Raw genomic sequence first — 18011 nt, 5'->3', positions numbered from 1 at the left:
AATGGGAAAGAAAAACGTGGAAAACGATAACGCTTGTAACTGGTCTTTTCTCAACTCACACTCCCACCCAGGGAACCCTGTTCCCTAAAGCACTAACTTTCAGCAAAAACTTCCCCCACCGCTGCAGTGGGCGTCGCGGCCACGGAGCCCCTGCGCCCCCCAGCCCGGCAGATACAGAGCCCCGGCGGCTGCAGGGCGTCCGCCCCAACGCCCTACCTCCCCTTCGGCCCCGCCGCGGACTTACTGCCGGTGAGCAGAGCCAGAGGCACGGCGATGATCGTGACGATGACGGCGACGCCCAGGATCCCCAGCAGCCACTTCAGAAAGGTCTGTAAGGAGAAGTCCCGTCAGGCGGCAGCGGCGGCCACCCAGCGCCCGCGGACCGTGCCGCCCACCCGCTTTCCCTTCCTCCGTCCCTAGCCCACCTGCATGGCGCAGCAGGGATGGCGGAGCGGAGCAGAGCGGAGCAGCGAGGCGCGCGCAGGCCGAGCGGTGCGAAGGTGCCGCTCCTGTTGCCGGGCTCGTCCTTTACGCGGCGGAGCCGAGCCGGGCTGGGCCGGGCCGGGCCGGGCCGGGCCGGGCGGGGGCGGCTGCTGCCGCTTGCAGAAAGCGAGCAGCGCGAGGCACTGGGTAGTCTGTGCGCGAGCGGGGCTTGTCCTGCTGCCTTTGCAGCCTTGTCTGGTGGTGTCGAGCTGCGGTTTCACCTTTAGCTCAAACGCTTGCAGCGGGGTGACACAGCAGCACGCTTAAGAGGAGGGACTTTTGACACCGAAAGGACTTCTGTAGGAAATCAGATAAGGGCCACGTAGAGGTCCCAGAAGTGTAGTGCCTTCAGACGCTAATGGCAAAGCTCCTAACGCTTTGATAACACCAGCACTTCTTGTAAAGTTTCTGCTCTTTGAACTTCTTTCTCTGGCAATCGAGTCATGGAAAGACTGATAAAGTTGCAGGAAGTGCTTACTGGCACTGGTTCTTGGCATTAAAGAGAGATGGATTTGTAAGTCTGAAAAATGGATTTTTTTATATTAAGACCAGAAAAGTGGAAGTGTAGGATAAAAGTTTAAAAATTAGCTCTGAAGATGACTCTAGTTTACCACATTAGACAATTGTATTTCCAAGGAGAATTTTGAGTATGTGTTGAGATAGAAGACAAATTTGTGGAAAAGACTGCAAATAACCTGTAAAGCAAAACTATGAAGCATTTGATTGCTTAAAAAGCCAAGTATCACCAAGTAGTCAGAAAGTTGTGGGGGTTTCTGCAGTTATTTTAAGGGAAAAATCCTAGCCTCCAAAAAGCAATTATTGAGTGGTATGGTCCATCTTAGCTTATTTCCCCCTCTATTTGCAGAATATTAGCATGTGTGTTCTGAGAGCGATGGGTATTTTACAGCTTGAGAAATGGAACAGAAAAATCTCAAGGTCTTCCTGTCTGATGAAAATAACCTGTGGTCCAAAAAATAATTGCAATGATTGTGCTTCTGGTGCTCTGTCAGATTGTCTTTTGTGATAGCCTGAGACTTTAAAAGTTGCTCCAGCTAAGTATTTCAAATCAGTTCATATCTTGATGTTCTTTTGAAATTAAATAATTATTAAAGTGATGCCAAGATATTAAAGAAATTAGTATCTAGCAGTACCTACCTCTTCTTTGTGGTTATGTCATTTGGACAACTGTTCAGTAGTGGGTGTCATTTGGTTCTTTCAAGTCAATGTATTTTTCTTTCCTGACAACTGAAGATTCTTGCCACATGCCCTCAGAGCACAGTTTGTACATGTATTAATTCCAATTAGTTGTCTTGTTTTGCTTCATTATGCATATTTTTCTAGATACTTAGTTTGGAAGAGGAAGGATGCTACACAGCACATAAAATGCAATTTATAAAGGCGATAATATTAAGAGAGAATATCAGGAACACTTTTTAATGTAAGGCTACCTGGAAGTTCTAGGCAGCATATGTGCAGATACACAAAGGACTCCAGATACAGACATGAGTTCATGGAATATGGAATTGTACAAAGTGCATGTTTGCAGTACAGTCTGGGCCAGTGGAACTGCTTTCATACAACTTTAAGAAGTTACAAAGTTTGGTTTTCTAGTAGAGTGAAGTCAGCATGAAGGGAATGAAAAAAAAAATATAATTAAGTTTATGTGTCATAAACTGCATCTATGACATATTTGCAATGTATTTCAAATATAATGGCACCCATACTCGAATGCTTTGTAGACGTAAAACTCACATCAGGTACAGAGGGGCATCACAACAGTGCCATCTTTAGAGCATGACAGTCAAGACCCCTCATATACATCAGGGCATGTAATTTAAATAAGCTATACACAGTTTGGGTCCTTTACTGGAAGGAAGATTAATGTTTCTGAGACTGGACGAAGCTGCAGAATGCTGAAACATTCTTAGGAACTTGATTCCCTAGAGCAGTCCTGCTTCTTCTATTTGACAAGAGCAAACTGAAGCCCCCTCATACAAGCAGCAGCACCACAAGCAGTGTAATGTAATAACTGACAGCTGATGTTTCATTGCCTGAAGACTTTGAAACCCAGCTATTATTTATAAAGAATTTGTTCCTGAATTTCATTACCAATGTACCACTCACAGCATATGAGGCCTGGAATTATCTCTCTCCCCTCCTAGAGTACAAAATTAAAGCGTAAATAGCAATTCTCTCAAAGCTGAAATGCAGCAGCTGTTCTGCTCTCTCTCAGCATACAGATATGGGTGGCTGTTTTCTAATAGAGACATGTTTTAAAGAAGTGACTGCTACTCACTTCTCCTCATGTTTTTACCATTCATTGACTTTATTCTAGCCTGTATAAGAAATACCCAGCTCATACCTAATTTTCGATCCCATATGGACTTGCTCTGTGATTTCAGGATATATAAAGTCCTAATTCTGTGAGCTAAAAAATGTGTTTGGAATTTCTGGAACATGCTCAACTTTATCTCACTCCTTAAGAAAGGTTTTCCTTTGATGCATGTTCTGTGTTGAGACTTGGAAAATTAAAGGTTAAATATTTTTGCTGTCTTCCAGACAAGCTGTGTAACATTGAGAAAATAATTTATACCACTTTGTTCCTAAAAGCACAGAATTTGTAAAAATGTGGAAAAACACTGTTTCATAGCTGACAAAGTCATCATCAGGAGGTGCTCAAATGCAGTGGTGATAGGCAACACAGGAGAATGGATTAGTAACTCAGGATTCCTGTTCATAGCACTAAGTACCCTGGACATAGTGGAATAAAACACTTTAAAGACAATTGCTCAGTCTATGGAAATAGAAGAATTAGTTGTACTGTTGCAGCTTGGACCATAGTGATCCAGCTGTGAGTAAGTGAATAATTTTCAGTTCCAGAAGCACTTGGAATGAAACTTCTGTGTACAAATGTACAATCTATCTCTGGTGGTATTTTGGATGCTATGATGGATTTTTTTAGTGCAAGGTTCTATGGAGTTTTAATAATTTAAGATTGGCATGTTAGATCAGCTTTCTGTTGCAGTCAAGGAGCTGTTCTAGATGTTGGGTATGATCAGTCATGATTTGAAATTACAGAGTATTCGTTCCTGTAGCATTTGGAAGGACAGTCTAATCTCATTTTTCCAGAAATTCTGGACCATCAGTGAAAGTTTCAGCCTCTAAAGAACAAATGAGAAGCACAACAATACCAGCTGCTCCTAGCAGAACTTGTACGTACTGATTCTGATTCAAAAGCACTCCTGCTTCACATCAGCTTCTACTAGATACTTGCTGAACCCATTGTTTTTTTCTTAACCCTCGTTCTGTTTAGGACATTTTAATAGAGATAACTGGCATATTGCTATTATATACATCTTATGTGTATCTCCCTCTCTCTCTGTGTCTCTCTCTATATGTATGCGGTGCATAATAGCACCCGTGAGTATTTTAGAGTCACAGCAACTACCATATCTACAAAAGGACACTCTGGCCAGCGGAGAGTAGAATAGTTTGGACTTTTAGAAACACAGATCTGCAAGCAAAATGTTCTGTCACCATAATGGAGAATGCTGAGGTTACTGAAATTACGGTTGTGCTTTTAAGTTACATTACAATGTTGCTAAATGCAAGAGATGATTGCCAAAGGAGTTCTTAGAGAAAGAAGGAAGACAGTAGAGATTAGAACGATCCCAGGGCCATTTGAGTTTGCTTTACTTGGCAATCTTACACTATTTGAAGAAATTACATGGCAGTTTCCACTACTACTGCAGTATATTGCACTTAATATTTTTCAAAGCTATCCTACAGCTTTTGCTGAGAAACTAGAATTTATGCTAATGAGGAATACTTGTTTGTTCAGTCTTGTTTCCTCCTCTAGCATCATCCTACATGTGGGGTTTTTTCAACTAAAAGTAATTTAAAGTTCACACAGCTCTTTTCTGAGAATCATTATCAAGGAAATGTGACAAAACAAAATGTTGAGTTTATCATTCCAAACAAACCACTTCCTCCAAGAGCTTAGTGACACTAAAATATTAGAATAAAATGAATTGGAGTGCAAAGAAGCACCAGGGATATACACATGAAAACTCAACAGAAAATAAGCTTGAAAAAATTTATTTAAGGCTATCATTTAATATCCTTAAAGCTTAGCCTTTTTATAACAAAGGTTTTAAGAGGGATATTCACTTCTCAGGCATTGTAACTGCTAGCTCCTTACAAATAATACATATAACTGATGATTGAATCTTTTGTGTGTAGAAGTCACCTTTTTAGAAAAATAATTTTATCATTAACTATAAATGGAGTTATTTCAGTTTGAGTAAATGGAAATTATGAAGATATGGAACTTTCATAGTCTTGAAGCTGTTGAGATAACCATTGCTTAAACAGTAAATTTTCCATATATGAACCTTTGGCAGCACTAAACTATAGTATAATTATTTTCTGGCATGCAAGGTGACATGGTTATGTTACACCTAATGTAAATAACAGAATACAGATTTCAGAATCTCTTAATAACTGGCAGTTGATGCAGTGAAGATCTTCATTTATCCCATATTTATTCTGTATTTTTACTGGTTTTCTCCCAAAAGGTCCCTGGAAAAAAAAAAGCAGCAGCAATTAGGATATATTATAAATCTCCCAAGATTTGTGAAATATGTGTGGAACATATTTCTACTGTTTAAGAGTTAGCAGACGTTAGTTCCACAGACCGTCCCTAATAACAGACTGAAAACAATTATTCCTAAAGCAAAAGCTTTTTAATAGTTTATAATAGGTTATTTTCCTAAATTGTTTGCTTCAGTGCTGAACTACAAATGCATTTAAACTGAACTATACAAATAGTAAAATGTTAATAAAAAGGGTATTTTAATTAGATATTCTAAGTTTTTGGAGACATTATTGGTCATTTCAGATTTCCATGATCAAAGGGTACTTCAGTAGTCCAAAGACTAAAAGTAATTATTTTCTACAGAACGGAGTTACAGGTTTTTAAGGAATCAGGCCACTCACATGTGCCTTGACTTGAGATTTTATTCTTTTTTTAAATGCTTTGTTAACTTTAACAAAGAATTCTTGAATATTAATCTGTTGACATAGCTCACATAGAAAATGTTGCCTTGTCAACTGCATTTGCCTATGTAGAGGCAAACTAAAGCAGAGTTCTTAGATGGTGAGCTATCAGGAGCTCAGATTAAAGTACCCTATTCCCTAATGACAAGCCACTAATTAAGGCAGTGTTTTATGTCAGTCCTTAAAGAATAATCAACTTGGCATAATTTTACCAATAAATATTTCTGATTTTATAATACCTGTGCAAAGGAGAGTTTTATTTTTCAGTAATTTAACATGACCTCACTTCTGGTAGCATTCAGTGGTAAAACGCCCCTCAGGTTAAATAGGAAGCTATTACATAGGTTCACCACTGGTGCAAAACACAAATTATATTTGGAATGAGTTTATTGTCTTATCCTTTTTCAGCACTTTCTGTAAGAAAGTTTGTAACAGTTACAGGTATGTCAATAGTTAAGAGAAAGATGAGCAGCATTTTCTCTGTGTGCGGCAAATACCTTTAAACCCCCAGTACATTAAGAATAATAGAATCGAAATTCAGGCACCTTTGGGTAACTTTTGTGTTAATCAGCCATTTTAGGAACTCTTTGGCAGCCATGTCATCAAGAACTTTGTTGATATCACTTGTGAAAGTTCCATCTGCATGTCTTCGTCCCATTTCTTCGGCCAGAAGAGCTTTTTCTGGGAAACTTCAAAGGGAAGAAATTGTCAAACAACTGGCAGATCAAAGTAAACAAGCTATTTAAAAGGGCTCTATTGCCGGATTCTAATACACTACGCATTTCCTGCCATTTTAAGGAGTTAATGGGTGGAGCCTGATGGTGTGGCTCAGTGTAGCATGATGTATAGCAGAACATCTTTTGAGACATTATTTTCACAGCTGAAAAAAACCATGGAAATCTCTTTTTACGATGAGGACTATTCCTTCATCTGAGTCTGAATTCCTCACCAGCATTTTTGAAAAACGCATACATGCAAAAACATATCTCAATATCTATGTCTGCAGTGTCTATGCCAAGTAGACTAGGCACAGTAAACTAAGAATTGTTATTTGAGAAATATCACTACTAAACCATTACAGTCAAATGTTCTTTTTTTTTTTTCTGTTTTAATTGGTCTGAAGTCCTACTAATATACTTACACATGATGTGGCATAACTATTTTTAGGGGTTAAAATAACTCAGTTGCAAGACCTGTATAAAATCTACATATTTGTTTGCTGTACAACAACATTTTGTATTTGAAATCAGATCCTGATTTATGCTCTTTTTTTTTGACTGCTGGGAAACTGTTAGGCCAAGAGCCCAATGTAGAGAACTTTCCTCTCTTGTTTCATTTTCTCAAACATGGGAAGATTTGACTGGATTCCTTTAAGGTGGGCTGATGCTGAAGCACACCGTGCTCTGGGACCAGTGACAGGCAGGCTGGTTCTTTTCATAAAATAATTTCAGGGAAGGCTGTACACAAATTTTACTGCACATAAGACTAAATATTGGAAGTAGAAAGCTGGTCTAGTTAATTTATTTAACACTGTTATTTTTTTCAGGGAGTTGTCATGATTGACAAAATTTACTTTAACCTGTTTAGTCTTCCTTGACTACAACACACAATCTTATCTTACAGATTTGTATTTTATTATTATTATTTATTATTTTTATATACTGCAAGAGACTTACAGAGTACTTTACAGCTGGTAGAACATATAATCAGAGGATGAACTGAAATCCCTGCCCCAAAGAGCTTACAGTCTAAAGACACACAAAAAGTACAGAACAGTGTAAAGGTGGGGGGTGGTATGTGCATGGTGTGGCTCCTAAAAATGCAGAGCTGGAAATAGATGAGATAGAGGGTACCTGCAGGAGACTGAAGGTAATAACATTCAAAATGTGAGACTATCATGAACAGAGAGGTAGAGTCATGAGTGAGTATGTGAAATGAATAGGCCTGAGAAATATGCAGTGAGTATGCGGAGAATAAGATATTAATGAAAGAAATGAGAGACATACATAGGTCAAAACTGTGGTGTGCTGCATCCATGAATCATTGCAAAAGAAGTAGAGGTGTCTTAAAAGGGAAAATAAGTCATAGTTGTAGGAAATCGTAGCTCTTTTGACTGCAGCAACTTGGGGAATCTTTGTGGAAGATGGGAAGATGAAAAGAAGTCATTAGTTGCTGCTGGGAATAATCACCAGTGTGTGGAGTACAGCTGATGACATTGGTTAAAAATTAATGTTGAAAATACTGCAAACTGAAAGATGGACTGTGAAAGGGAAAAAACAGAGAGAAAAAACAGTGTCACTTAAGATGACACTGACTCGAATCATCTCAATGAGAGTTAAAGAAATTGTAAGGAATCTTACATGAAGGGAGAAAGCTGGTAGTTAGAGGATGGTCTGGTTTAGTTTCAGAAAGGTTGACCTTAAATATAACTTGACCTTTTAGAGTGTAACAGCATACCTAACACGTTTGTTTTAATCTGTATTTGACCTTAATGTAAAGCAGTAATCGAACACCCACAGAATATCTTCTGTTACAAAAGAAAAGTGTGAAGTACAGCAAAAATGATCAAAAACACATCAAGGTTTCATCAAACTTGATTTCTAACCCCCAAAGCAAGGCAAAATTTAATAGTAGGAATGGATGCATTCTTACTCTCTTCTTCCTCGTCCATTCACTAACCATGCAATGAACTCTTTGGCAGCTTGGCCTTCCAAATAAGAGGTGATATCACTGGTATAGGTGCCTTCAGCATGTCTCTCAAATTCAGCATGACGCTTGGAGATCTCATTGCTGAAACAAGAACAACACTGTAGGAGCAGACTGCATATGAATTAAATTTTTTTTTTTAACCTTTATTAACTTCTTTTTCTCACTGACCAGATTAGCATTTCTTACTACGGTGGTTGGTTGGTTGGTTGGTTGTGGCTGTGGTTTTTTTGTTTTGGTGTTTGGTTTTTTTCCCCTCAAATTAGTATTTTTTTCATTACATACTTTGTTTCTGAAGGCATTGTCTGTGCTATGCAATACAATTTTGTACAGAGATGCCTAAACAAGTTCTGAACAAATCATGTGCTTGAAGCAATTATAGCTGCATTGGAATGGTCTTCTGCTAGATTAATTAGCTATAGTCAGCAACCTGTATTGTATTATAGAGATTTTTTTTGTTAGTTCTGATGTTAACCTAAAAATTTCCATTAAGCCCACTCCTCCTACCTTCATTATTTCTTATCCAAACTGTTCAGACTTTTCCCTCCATACTCTTCATTGTGCATCTTCTCTGATACAGCATGAAATTATGTCACACTAGCCTTTATCAAGGCAAGTGGCCCCAAGAAGTACACATATTATGGAATAATTGCCACAAATAAATCCCCTGGCATTTCTAATTTCCACCCAGTTTTCAGGGCTTCTAGCTCCTTCTATTATTTTTTATCTTCTTGGGATTTCACCATTCTTCCTAATTTAGTACCATCTGCACTTTTCATCAGCATGTTGACTTGAGTTATTTGGAACATTTTTAATGGAATGTTAATTTTGTTGAGAGATGCTGTTTCATTGAAGCTGAAACTTTATTACAGATTTGTTATTGATATTGACAGTGTTTTGAATGGAACGATCTTTTGTGATCTCAATTATCCTCTTAGGAATTTGTGACAAAAAGGAAGAATTAATATAGGTTGGTTGGAGTTTTGTTTTCTTTTGTTTTTCAAAAACACTGGGTTTTTATTTGTTTCAAATTTCCAGTCCCCATAACCCTCCCCCAAAAAACATTATTAGGAAACAAAATTCAGGCCTCCAGCAGGTCTTGTGAGCAGTTTATATAACATGGGGCTGAGCATTGTTTATCGTGCTTTATCAAGTCTCTGCAACTGAGTGCCTGGCCATGTTGCTTTTGTTAGTCTTCTCACTAGTTTTCTTTTTCTCAATATAATGTGGGGGTTTTTCTGCTTCAGCCTTTATCTATACCAAGTTTTTCTTTTTACTTTCTTCTCTACACTCTTTTATTACTTGAAATATCCTTTCCTGAAATGTTGTCATCCTATTGCATTCCTTGAAACCACTGCATATAGCTATAGAACACAGGAATAAATAACAAGAGAGACATGTCCTATTCCCTTGTAAAAAGCAGATGCAAGATAATTTATTTTGGTAGGCATTTCTTGGGTTATGGTAACATTGTAATAAGTGGTTGCAATTAGAATACCTTGAGATCTGCTCCGAGTATTTGTCATTTTCTTTGTCTTCCTGTCCTTGCTGGCTGTAGTGGAATTCCACAATCATTAGAACATTATTATCAGTACATGCAGAGTATGCACAAGCTGATAAGATTTTATTTGCTATTGTTTAAATATTATGATAAATGTCTATAGTGTATAGATGAATATAAAAAATTATTTCATGTTTATGAATTTAAATTAATACAATATCTAGGAATGGTTACTTTACATTTTAAAGACTTCTACAGGGAACTAAAAGCACTATTATCATAGATTTTTTTTATTCCTTGGATGGATCTTCTCTAGAACACAGGGCATAGTCTTTGACATTATTCATTGACATGCTTTGACATTATTCTTGTTCTCAGCTTGGTAGTGTGTGTTTAATAAAAGCACTTTTTCAAAAAATGTCCCAACTCATCTCTTAAGAGCATAGTTGTGATACTGGTAAAGTATTCAGTGGTCAGCAAAGCTTAAACCTTAGCTCCCTTTTCACAAATGAAGCTTCAAGGTTTAGAGGATCCACAGACAGGAGAGTTTAAAATATAATGGCCCAATGGCTTTGCATCTCTTTGATTCTATGCGTTGGACTAAATGACCTTTAAAGGTTCCTTCCAGCAAAAGCATTTTATGATTATATTTACATATCTTATTCCTTTTGAACTTCATTCATTCATTGAAACAATCTGTCCCAAAGAGGCCATGGTAGAACTTTTAGATGGCGTATCAGGTTATATGCTGACACTACAGTTGATTTATCAAAATCTGTTTGAGTGATTTGCCCATATTCCCCATTTCCAATAATATTTTAACATTATATATACATTTCCCTTGAGTATCTTACTTATTTGAGTATTATACATGGTCTATGGTGGGAAGATGAAATCAAGAAACTGAATTCAGCTAGTTTTTTGGCTGTTTCTGTATACAGAGATCTCTACTGACCAAACATCAATGTGATCAAAATGCTTACCCATTTCTTTTAGTGCTCATTAACCATTGCACAAAGTCTTGAGCTCGTCTAGTGTCCAAGTATTTGCTGTAATCACTGGTGAATGTGCCTTGTGAGTGACGCTTCACTTCATTCAGCTGTTTAGAGTCATCTAATGGTTCAGACTGGGAAGCTTTGAATGATCTGTGAAAAGTTTGGCACTTGTTAATTGACAATGGTTATAGCATATTCTGCTGGTACATTGACTTTTCTTTAAAAAATACTATTTTATTCACAAAATGAAAGCAAGTGGCATATTGATCACTCTCTGGCAAGTAAAATGAATCACCAAAGCTGACTGGATGCTGTACACTTAGAGGCGCTTCTCGGGTAAGTGATGCAGCTATTGCAATACCGAAAACTTCTGTGCCATACTTCGCAGTATTAAAATCTGTCATCATTCCCAGTGATTAAGTACTGTGTAATAGTATATTAAAAAACATTTTTTAAAAATAAAAGAAAGTTCAGGCCAAGTGTTTCTAGAAGTTTGATCCAAAGAACATACCTTGATTTCTCCTCTGTATCCTGAAGAGGATTTTGCCAGCTGCCTTGAACTATAATTAAAAGGAGCCCAGCAACAAAATAAACACTTTTCATTTTCATCGCCTGTTGAAAGAGAAATAAGGCAACAAAGAAGAATGTAATCATCTTTACACACTGAATTAATTATATAAAAAAGAGACATTCTTAATGCTGATCCAAACTGTAAAATATTGAGACCCTGAGAGGATAGGGTTCATATTCCCCCTGTCTGAAAACTGTAATGCCTTGGGTAGGTGTTCAAAAGGCATAGCCTCTGCTCTAGTCTTTAAGCTCTGGTCTTTATCCTACTTAATTTTGTAACACAAGGATAAAGGTCTGTATCTCCTCTGCTCTGTGCTCTGCTGATGGCAGCCTTCAGACGTGTTTCTATAATACTGTTTTATTGCAGAACTAGAGTATTGGTGTGACTCATTTTTCTTCCAGCTTAGAGAAAAAATAAAGCAAATTTTTTGTCAAGAAAGCCATCACTTTTAGCAGCTTCCCATTCTTTCCTTCTGGCCTTTCACTCTTAATTTATTTTTTTTTTTTAATTTTTAATTTCCCCTTTAATTATTTTTTTAAAATATACTTTAAATAACAGATGTTGCAGCACAATGCCTTGGGACTTAATAATAACTTATTAATAGGTGTGACTCCTTTGGGGAAAAAACACCCCCACATTGGCTTGTGTTCAATAATGTGATATGTCAAGTTTTGCCTGTTGTTGTACTATTGACATAATACTTTATTTCACCTTAAGGCCTTCCGTTATGGAGCTATTTGGGATATACAAGATGTGGGGTGCATACTTGATATTAATGGCAATAAACCAAAACAAAATGTATTGCCTCCCAGATGCAATTCTTACTGTTGCAGATCATTCTTTTGGCTCCAAGCATGTAACAGAAATGGCCACATTATTATATGTGTCTTCATCACGTGCACTTTAATAGCATGACCAGTGTTACTGACTTTAATGGGAGATTATTCAATGTGAACTAGGGTATTGCAGTCAGCACAAATGCTTTCATGCTCATTTCCTTACTTGCATTAGTGATCAGTTTACTCATGCAAGTAATAAGATCCTAACTATAAGTGAATAGTCACCAATAGGAATAAGACATTCTCAAATCCCCTAATTATGTGTGCTACAATTTTCATTACTTAATGTGGCATTATTAGTCTGTTTACACTTGATGCCCTATAGGACAAACTCTACTGAACAAAGAAATGGTAATCATTTTAGGCTCGTAATACTGTGCAAAAGGGACTATGAGCAGCTAATGGCTAATAGACTCAAAAGTGCTTTCCATAAACAGGAAATGAGAGGAAATCTACACATAAAATCAACTAGTATATAGTGTTTATTTTTTATAATTTTGGATCACTTAAGTTTATGGAATGACTGTGTAGAAAGGGAAATTAATTTAAAATTTGGTTAGGGACTTTTGACCTTGATGAGGAAATTGAATATGCCTTTCATTCAATAGCTAAATTCTCATTCATTGCATGAGGAATAGTAAATGCTCATTCAGACTTTAAAATAAGTATGCATCACAACATTAATCTGCTGTAAAGCAACAGATGTTGCAATGAATACACATCAGCAAAATGTCACTGGAAGTAATTTCAGCATGTACTTGGACAGATACTTGTGTATTTGAAAGAGTCCTTCTGCCATTCATGACACTTTCCTATTGAAGTTTATGTCAGAGTCTGAAAAACAAAGGGACATAGGAAAGATAAGTGCATTGAAGTAAAGTCGTAGCTAGCAAAGACCCAGCCAAAATAAAACCCCCTCCTCCCTAAATGTAATCTGCATGGTGTTCCTCTGGCTCCAGTGGAAGAGTTATTTATGGAAATTCAATGATTTATGATATAAAGTAATCTGAATGAAAAAATGTCTGTCATCTCTTGTAATGCCTTGTCAATATAATATGGCCTGCAGGAATCCTTAGGAAAGTTTTGAAGGAATGATGTGTAGAGAAGGTACAAATTAATCTGCCATGAGACATAGACTCTGAACAGTGCAAATGAGGGAGCTATATGAATATCTCTGAAAAAAATAACTCCAGCATCAAAAACATTACTGGTGTAGGACTTCAATGCTGCTCCAGTAATCTGTCCAGCTTCAGAGCAGATTTTTAATGACATTGTTTTTTTCTATCTATTATAAAATAGCTTATAATTTGAGATGCAAAGCTTGACTGTTGGCAGGCATTTTACCTATGGTTAGGAAGAATGCATTGCTTTTAGTATTTGTGAGGCTTCATTTTCAAAAGAATCTTAATGAATAATACAAGTATTTTACTGAAATACCTGAGTGTCAGTATCAAAATATTTAAGGCAATAAAAATCTTAATAAAATCTTAATCAAATCTTAGTCAAAACCATGAAAATAAATTGACAAATATAAATTTTTGAACGTATTGTACTATTAAGCAATGGAGTCACTTTCTGTCTTTCCATGAGAAGCCACTGCTAATGTAGCTTATTTTATCATCAGTGTGTATGGAGACTCTTTTCAGCCTTCTGTGATGTCCTGCTATGTGAGATTTCATTCTTACAGTGGCACATGTCCTGCTATAGTACCAACAAATACTGTAGCAGCCATGTAGTCAGTACTATTATAACCTGACCTATTGTGCTGAATTCTCTCTTCAGTGTTTCATTTGGAACTGTAATTTGGTGGTGCAACACTGACATCCAATGTTTATCCCAAAGAATGCAAAACTTCACATTTCACAGACTTCCAACAATGGGACAAAATCACTGCCTCTTTTTTGGGAGATGGGTGTACTGTGGTTGCAAAAATGGGTTGATCACAAAGTAATGACTCCCACGCCAGCTGATATGGTTGAAAATGAGTTAATTTAGACACCAAATAGAGTCTGGCAATTGCACCATATATAAACAAATTTGTCCTGCTTAATGGTGTGCTAGCAGTTTGGTATACTTAACATGAAAAACTAAAGCAAAATTATTTACAGGTGCCTGTAGCTTTTTTTAACCATGATACCTATTAGACATAAAATTAAGTCACTGAGATGGAATGAAAGAAATAGTCTAGTCATTAATCCAGTCTCCTTATGGCAATATCAGACACCAAAAGCTAGTTGTTTATAGAAAAGTTATAAAAAAAACGTTATTCAAAGCTCACTTTGTAGTCAGTAAACAGATTTTCAGTGATTTTAGTATATCTTGGATGTAACTTTTATGTATTAGTCCCACAGGGCTTTCAGATGTGAACAGTGTTCACACCCGTTTAAAATTAAATGCAGATTTAGCATCCTAAATTTTTCAGAATCAAAATCTGAGCCTACTAAAAAGATGTATAAATGCAGTTTAAAAAATACAATTTTCAAGTAAGAAAATACTAATTAATAAAACAAGCATTTTCAACAGCCATTAAATTTCTGCTAAATATGTTCTTAAAAAAATTTAGAATCTATTTTGTTTATTCAATGTTTAATACTTGCTACTGGTCACTGAAACCATCACCAGCTGTTTTTGACAAGTTAAAGAAGATATTGTTACTTTATTTTTGGGAACATAAACATGTTTTGTAGAGAAAAATAGACAATCAGCAAGATAATATAATTTTTTTGTTCCTATGCATATTAGACTGATTTAAATGTTTGAATTTCTTTTCGAATGGTCAGAAAGTATGCAACAAATATGTCTCTCAAATCTTGATGAGAAACTTATTTGAATATTATTTCCTCAATCAATATAATTTTGATAATTTTTCCAATATATTTTACTGCAGATGCCTTTTGTATTCATGCAATTTAAACTAGCTTAATTTCATTGAGTTTAAAAAAAAATAATCTTTCAAAAGTCAGGTTTAGATCTAGTTCCAGTTTAAAAAGACAAGTGATTGATGGAGTTCCAGGAGTCAAAAAGCAAATTTTTTTCATATGAAGATATATGAATGAATAAGATAGATTTCTGTTGATGTGAAACTGTTTGCAAGTAGCAATTATTTCTAATCATACATAAGTTACTTTTTCAGGTAGATACACTTTACATCTAATTTGCCTAGCATGCTATAATGTCTTGTGGAATGCTCTGTAAAATATAATGGTTCTAGTCTAAGGAAATTCATAGTAGGATGAAAGACTAAATTAAATTTTATATGATAATCACAGTAACTATTGAAAGGCTTTAATTTTTACTTTTGTGCTGTAAATTTTTCTTTTGAGATCTTACAGTAACATGAAAGGAATAGTTGCTTGAGCAAACTAATCTAATCCTAGGGTGATGGAGTGGCAATCTGTTTTAGATGGTTTTAAATCAGTGTCTACAGAAACCCATCTAATTTTTTTATATTCTCCTAATTTAATACTTGTTGATTTGTATTTAGGCAGTATCTATATGGAGCAAATATTTCAAACTCTTGTTCATTAAATATCTCTAGAGAAGATAATAAAGGAGATAAAAATATGAAAAGCAATAGTTATGTATCTTGTGTTTAAGTTCTTACTACAATGCACGTCTTTCATGTTCTCACAGTTAACCTGTCATTAAGTCCAAAACATCAGTGACTATAACCACAGACGAAAACACCAATTTGCAGTAAGGTCCTGCGCCTCTATTGCAAACTTTTAGCAATACAATTCAGATAATACACTCAGCTTTCTCAAACAAATTGTATTGGTAGTTGGTATAAATCTTACCTTTTAATACTTTGAAATGATATACAGCTGTTGCAGAGGAGCTGCTGCTCTCTCTTCTGGAACTATGGCAAGCCTTGAGGATCCTGAGATCTGCCTAGCTGCCTCTTCTGCGCAGACTTATATATGTACTGTTCAGCTCTAGTAAGCATTATGAGAGTGCATCATTGCTAACAGTTTCCTTACTCAACTTAAAAAAAAGAAGTCATTGTATTTGCTATTCATTTCATTTGATAATTTTACAAGCAATTTCACACATTCATTCTGCTTACTTTATGACATCAATGCTAACATGGATTTGCAAAAGGAGTGAGGTAGCAATGTCCAAAGAAGTAAATATCAAACAGAAGAGCATTAAGATGACAAACAGTGGGCAAAAGGTGCCTGGGAGTAAGGCAGCAATTTCTCTCAATTCTGATTTGCTACATTTAACATTTAGAATCCCAGTCCTGTTGACATCAGTAGCATCAACTTATCAATTTTAAATCAAGGTTTATAAATTTAATACACTGTTAACAGGAGCTAACACACCTCCCCCAAAGCCCTTAAATGATTCTTCAAGTAATCTGCCAATATAATGAACAAGGAGAGATTTAAAGTACTGCAGTGATGGACACCCACTATGCAAAGCCTATCACAGGTCAAATTTAACAAAAAGATTTTGTTACCCTTAGATGTAAAACACCAACTTTGTAAATTCTACTGTACGAAAATCATGCACACTTGAGAACTGTGAGTTTTACACTGTGGCCTAGAAATTTATGCAGGATAAGCTTTTTGCTCATATCTCCATTCCCTAAAAGGAAAAAATAAAATCCAAGGAAGAAAAACAGATTTGAGCTTTGTAGCTGAGTATGTTTATGCAACTATTGTCAAAGTCTTAAACCATTCAGTAATAGGGGTAATTTCATAGCTGTGGTGCAGCAGCATTGCCAGAGAAGACTATGTTCAGCCATCTAGTGACCACAAATAGGAGAGATTAATACAAAGCGCATCAATGGCTCTGGCAGCTGAAAAATCCTGCCAGTGAGGAATATGGGCCTCTCACCCTGTCTATGAAGCAACAAGTGAGATACTCCCTTCAAAAAGTTATTGAGAAGTTTTTCTTTACAGACTTTTTAATGATATCTATGTCAGTCCCTTGTAAAATGCCAAAGGGTACCAAAAATGAGGTATTATTACATATGGAAGATGCTAGGCAGTCCAGGAGACATGTTAAATGTGAAGGATTCCACCTTGAGTTTCAGTTCTGCCTAGTGGAGGGAAAGGTCTGGGCATCTCACTGAACATTAAAGACAGCCTGTGACCCAGTCTGGAGTGGCCCATGGTCTAATTTGTGGCACAGACCATACATATTAGAGAAAATCCTCTTATTTTCCCTAACACTGCTCCGTGAAGCCAGAAAAGAATCTTTAGTGAGGTAATTTTCTCCTGGTGGAGCACAGCCAGACTGGCATAAACCCACATGATACAATCTACCTATTTTAATGAGATGCTCATTTCACTGAGATACTTTGTCGTCTTTTTCTCAGAATTATTTTTAATCTACTTTCTATTAAGCTTTATTAGCGTTAAATCACAGTTTAAATGTAAGTCCAGCACTAAGTATTAGAAGGCCCTGTCTCCCCATGAGGATGGTCTCCCTGCAGAGGGAGAAGGCATGCTGCCGCCCAGCCCTGCAGTACCCCAGCAGAACAGCAGATGGTGATCAAAGGGCCGTGTAGATCTTTTTTTACATCAGGATAACACCTGCACTCTTGAAACGGGTTACAACGGACAATTCGCTCACTGCATGTTTAGTTACACACAGCTTTCTAAAGGGGTGATACAGTATGTGAGAAAGTCTCATCTCCTCCAGGAAACGGGCAGTTCTTCTTGTTGAGCACTGTTTATTGTGTCAGATAAAGTTCCTTGTTTACAGCAGGATGATTCCCCCCCAAAAATATAAATGTATGAGACAGAGCAGCTCAGTTCACCTAGTTGGGCAGGTTGCTACGCAGGCTATATCATCTAGCAGGTCATCTAACATGTAGAAGCTGACTGATTGTTTTTCAAGTGAAACAC

The 18011-nt window shown here is 36.7% G+C and overlaps 1 protein-coding gene across 1 annotated transcript; it reads right to left on the bottom strand.

Annotated features, from left to right (window-relative positions):
* Positions 1-5030: 5030 nt before the first annotated feature.
* GCG (glucagon) lies at positions 5031-11346 on the bottom strand. The gene is made up of 5 exons (XM_054381152.1): positions 11255-11346; positions 10732-10893; positions 8194-8331; positions 6087-6230; positions 5031-5064 (listed from the first exon to the last, which is right to left on the bottom strand). The coding sequence occupies exons 1-5, from the start codon at positions 11344-11346 to the stop codon at positions 5040-5042; spliced, it is 561 nt and encodes a 186-aa protein (XP_054237127.1). The 3' UTR covers positions 5031-5039.
* Between the last annotated feature and the right edge of the window lie 6665 nt (positions 11347-18011).

Source organism: Indicator indicator, chromosome 5 (genome assembly GCF_027791375.1).
Source record: "Indicator indicator isolate 239-I01 chromosome 5, UM_Iind_1.1, whole genome shotgun sequence".
NCBI lineage: Eukaryota > Metazoa > Chordata > Aves > Piciformes > Indicatoridae > Indicator > Indicator indicator.
The sequence above is the reverse complement of the archived record's forward strand: the minus strand, read 5'-3'. Positions and strand labels throughout refer to the sequence as shown.

What these genes read in the sequence shown, in the direction of transcription:
- GCG (XM_054381152.1), bottom strand. Translation starts at nt 11,346, where the DNA reads ATGAAAAGTGTTTATTTTGTTGCTGGGCTCCTTTTAATTATAGTTCAA. An exon ending in GATACAGAGGAGAAATCAAG is followed by an intron (nt 10,894 to 11,254) that starts GTATGTTCTTTG and finishes AACTTTTCACAG; the next exon opens with ATCATTCAAAGCTTCCCAGT. An exon ending in ATGAGCACTAAAAGAAATGG is followed by an intron (nt 8,332 to 10,731) that starts GTAAGCATTTTG and finishes TTCTTGTTTCAG; the next exon opens with CAATGAGATCTCCAAGCGTC.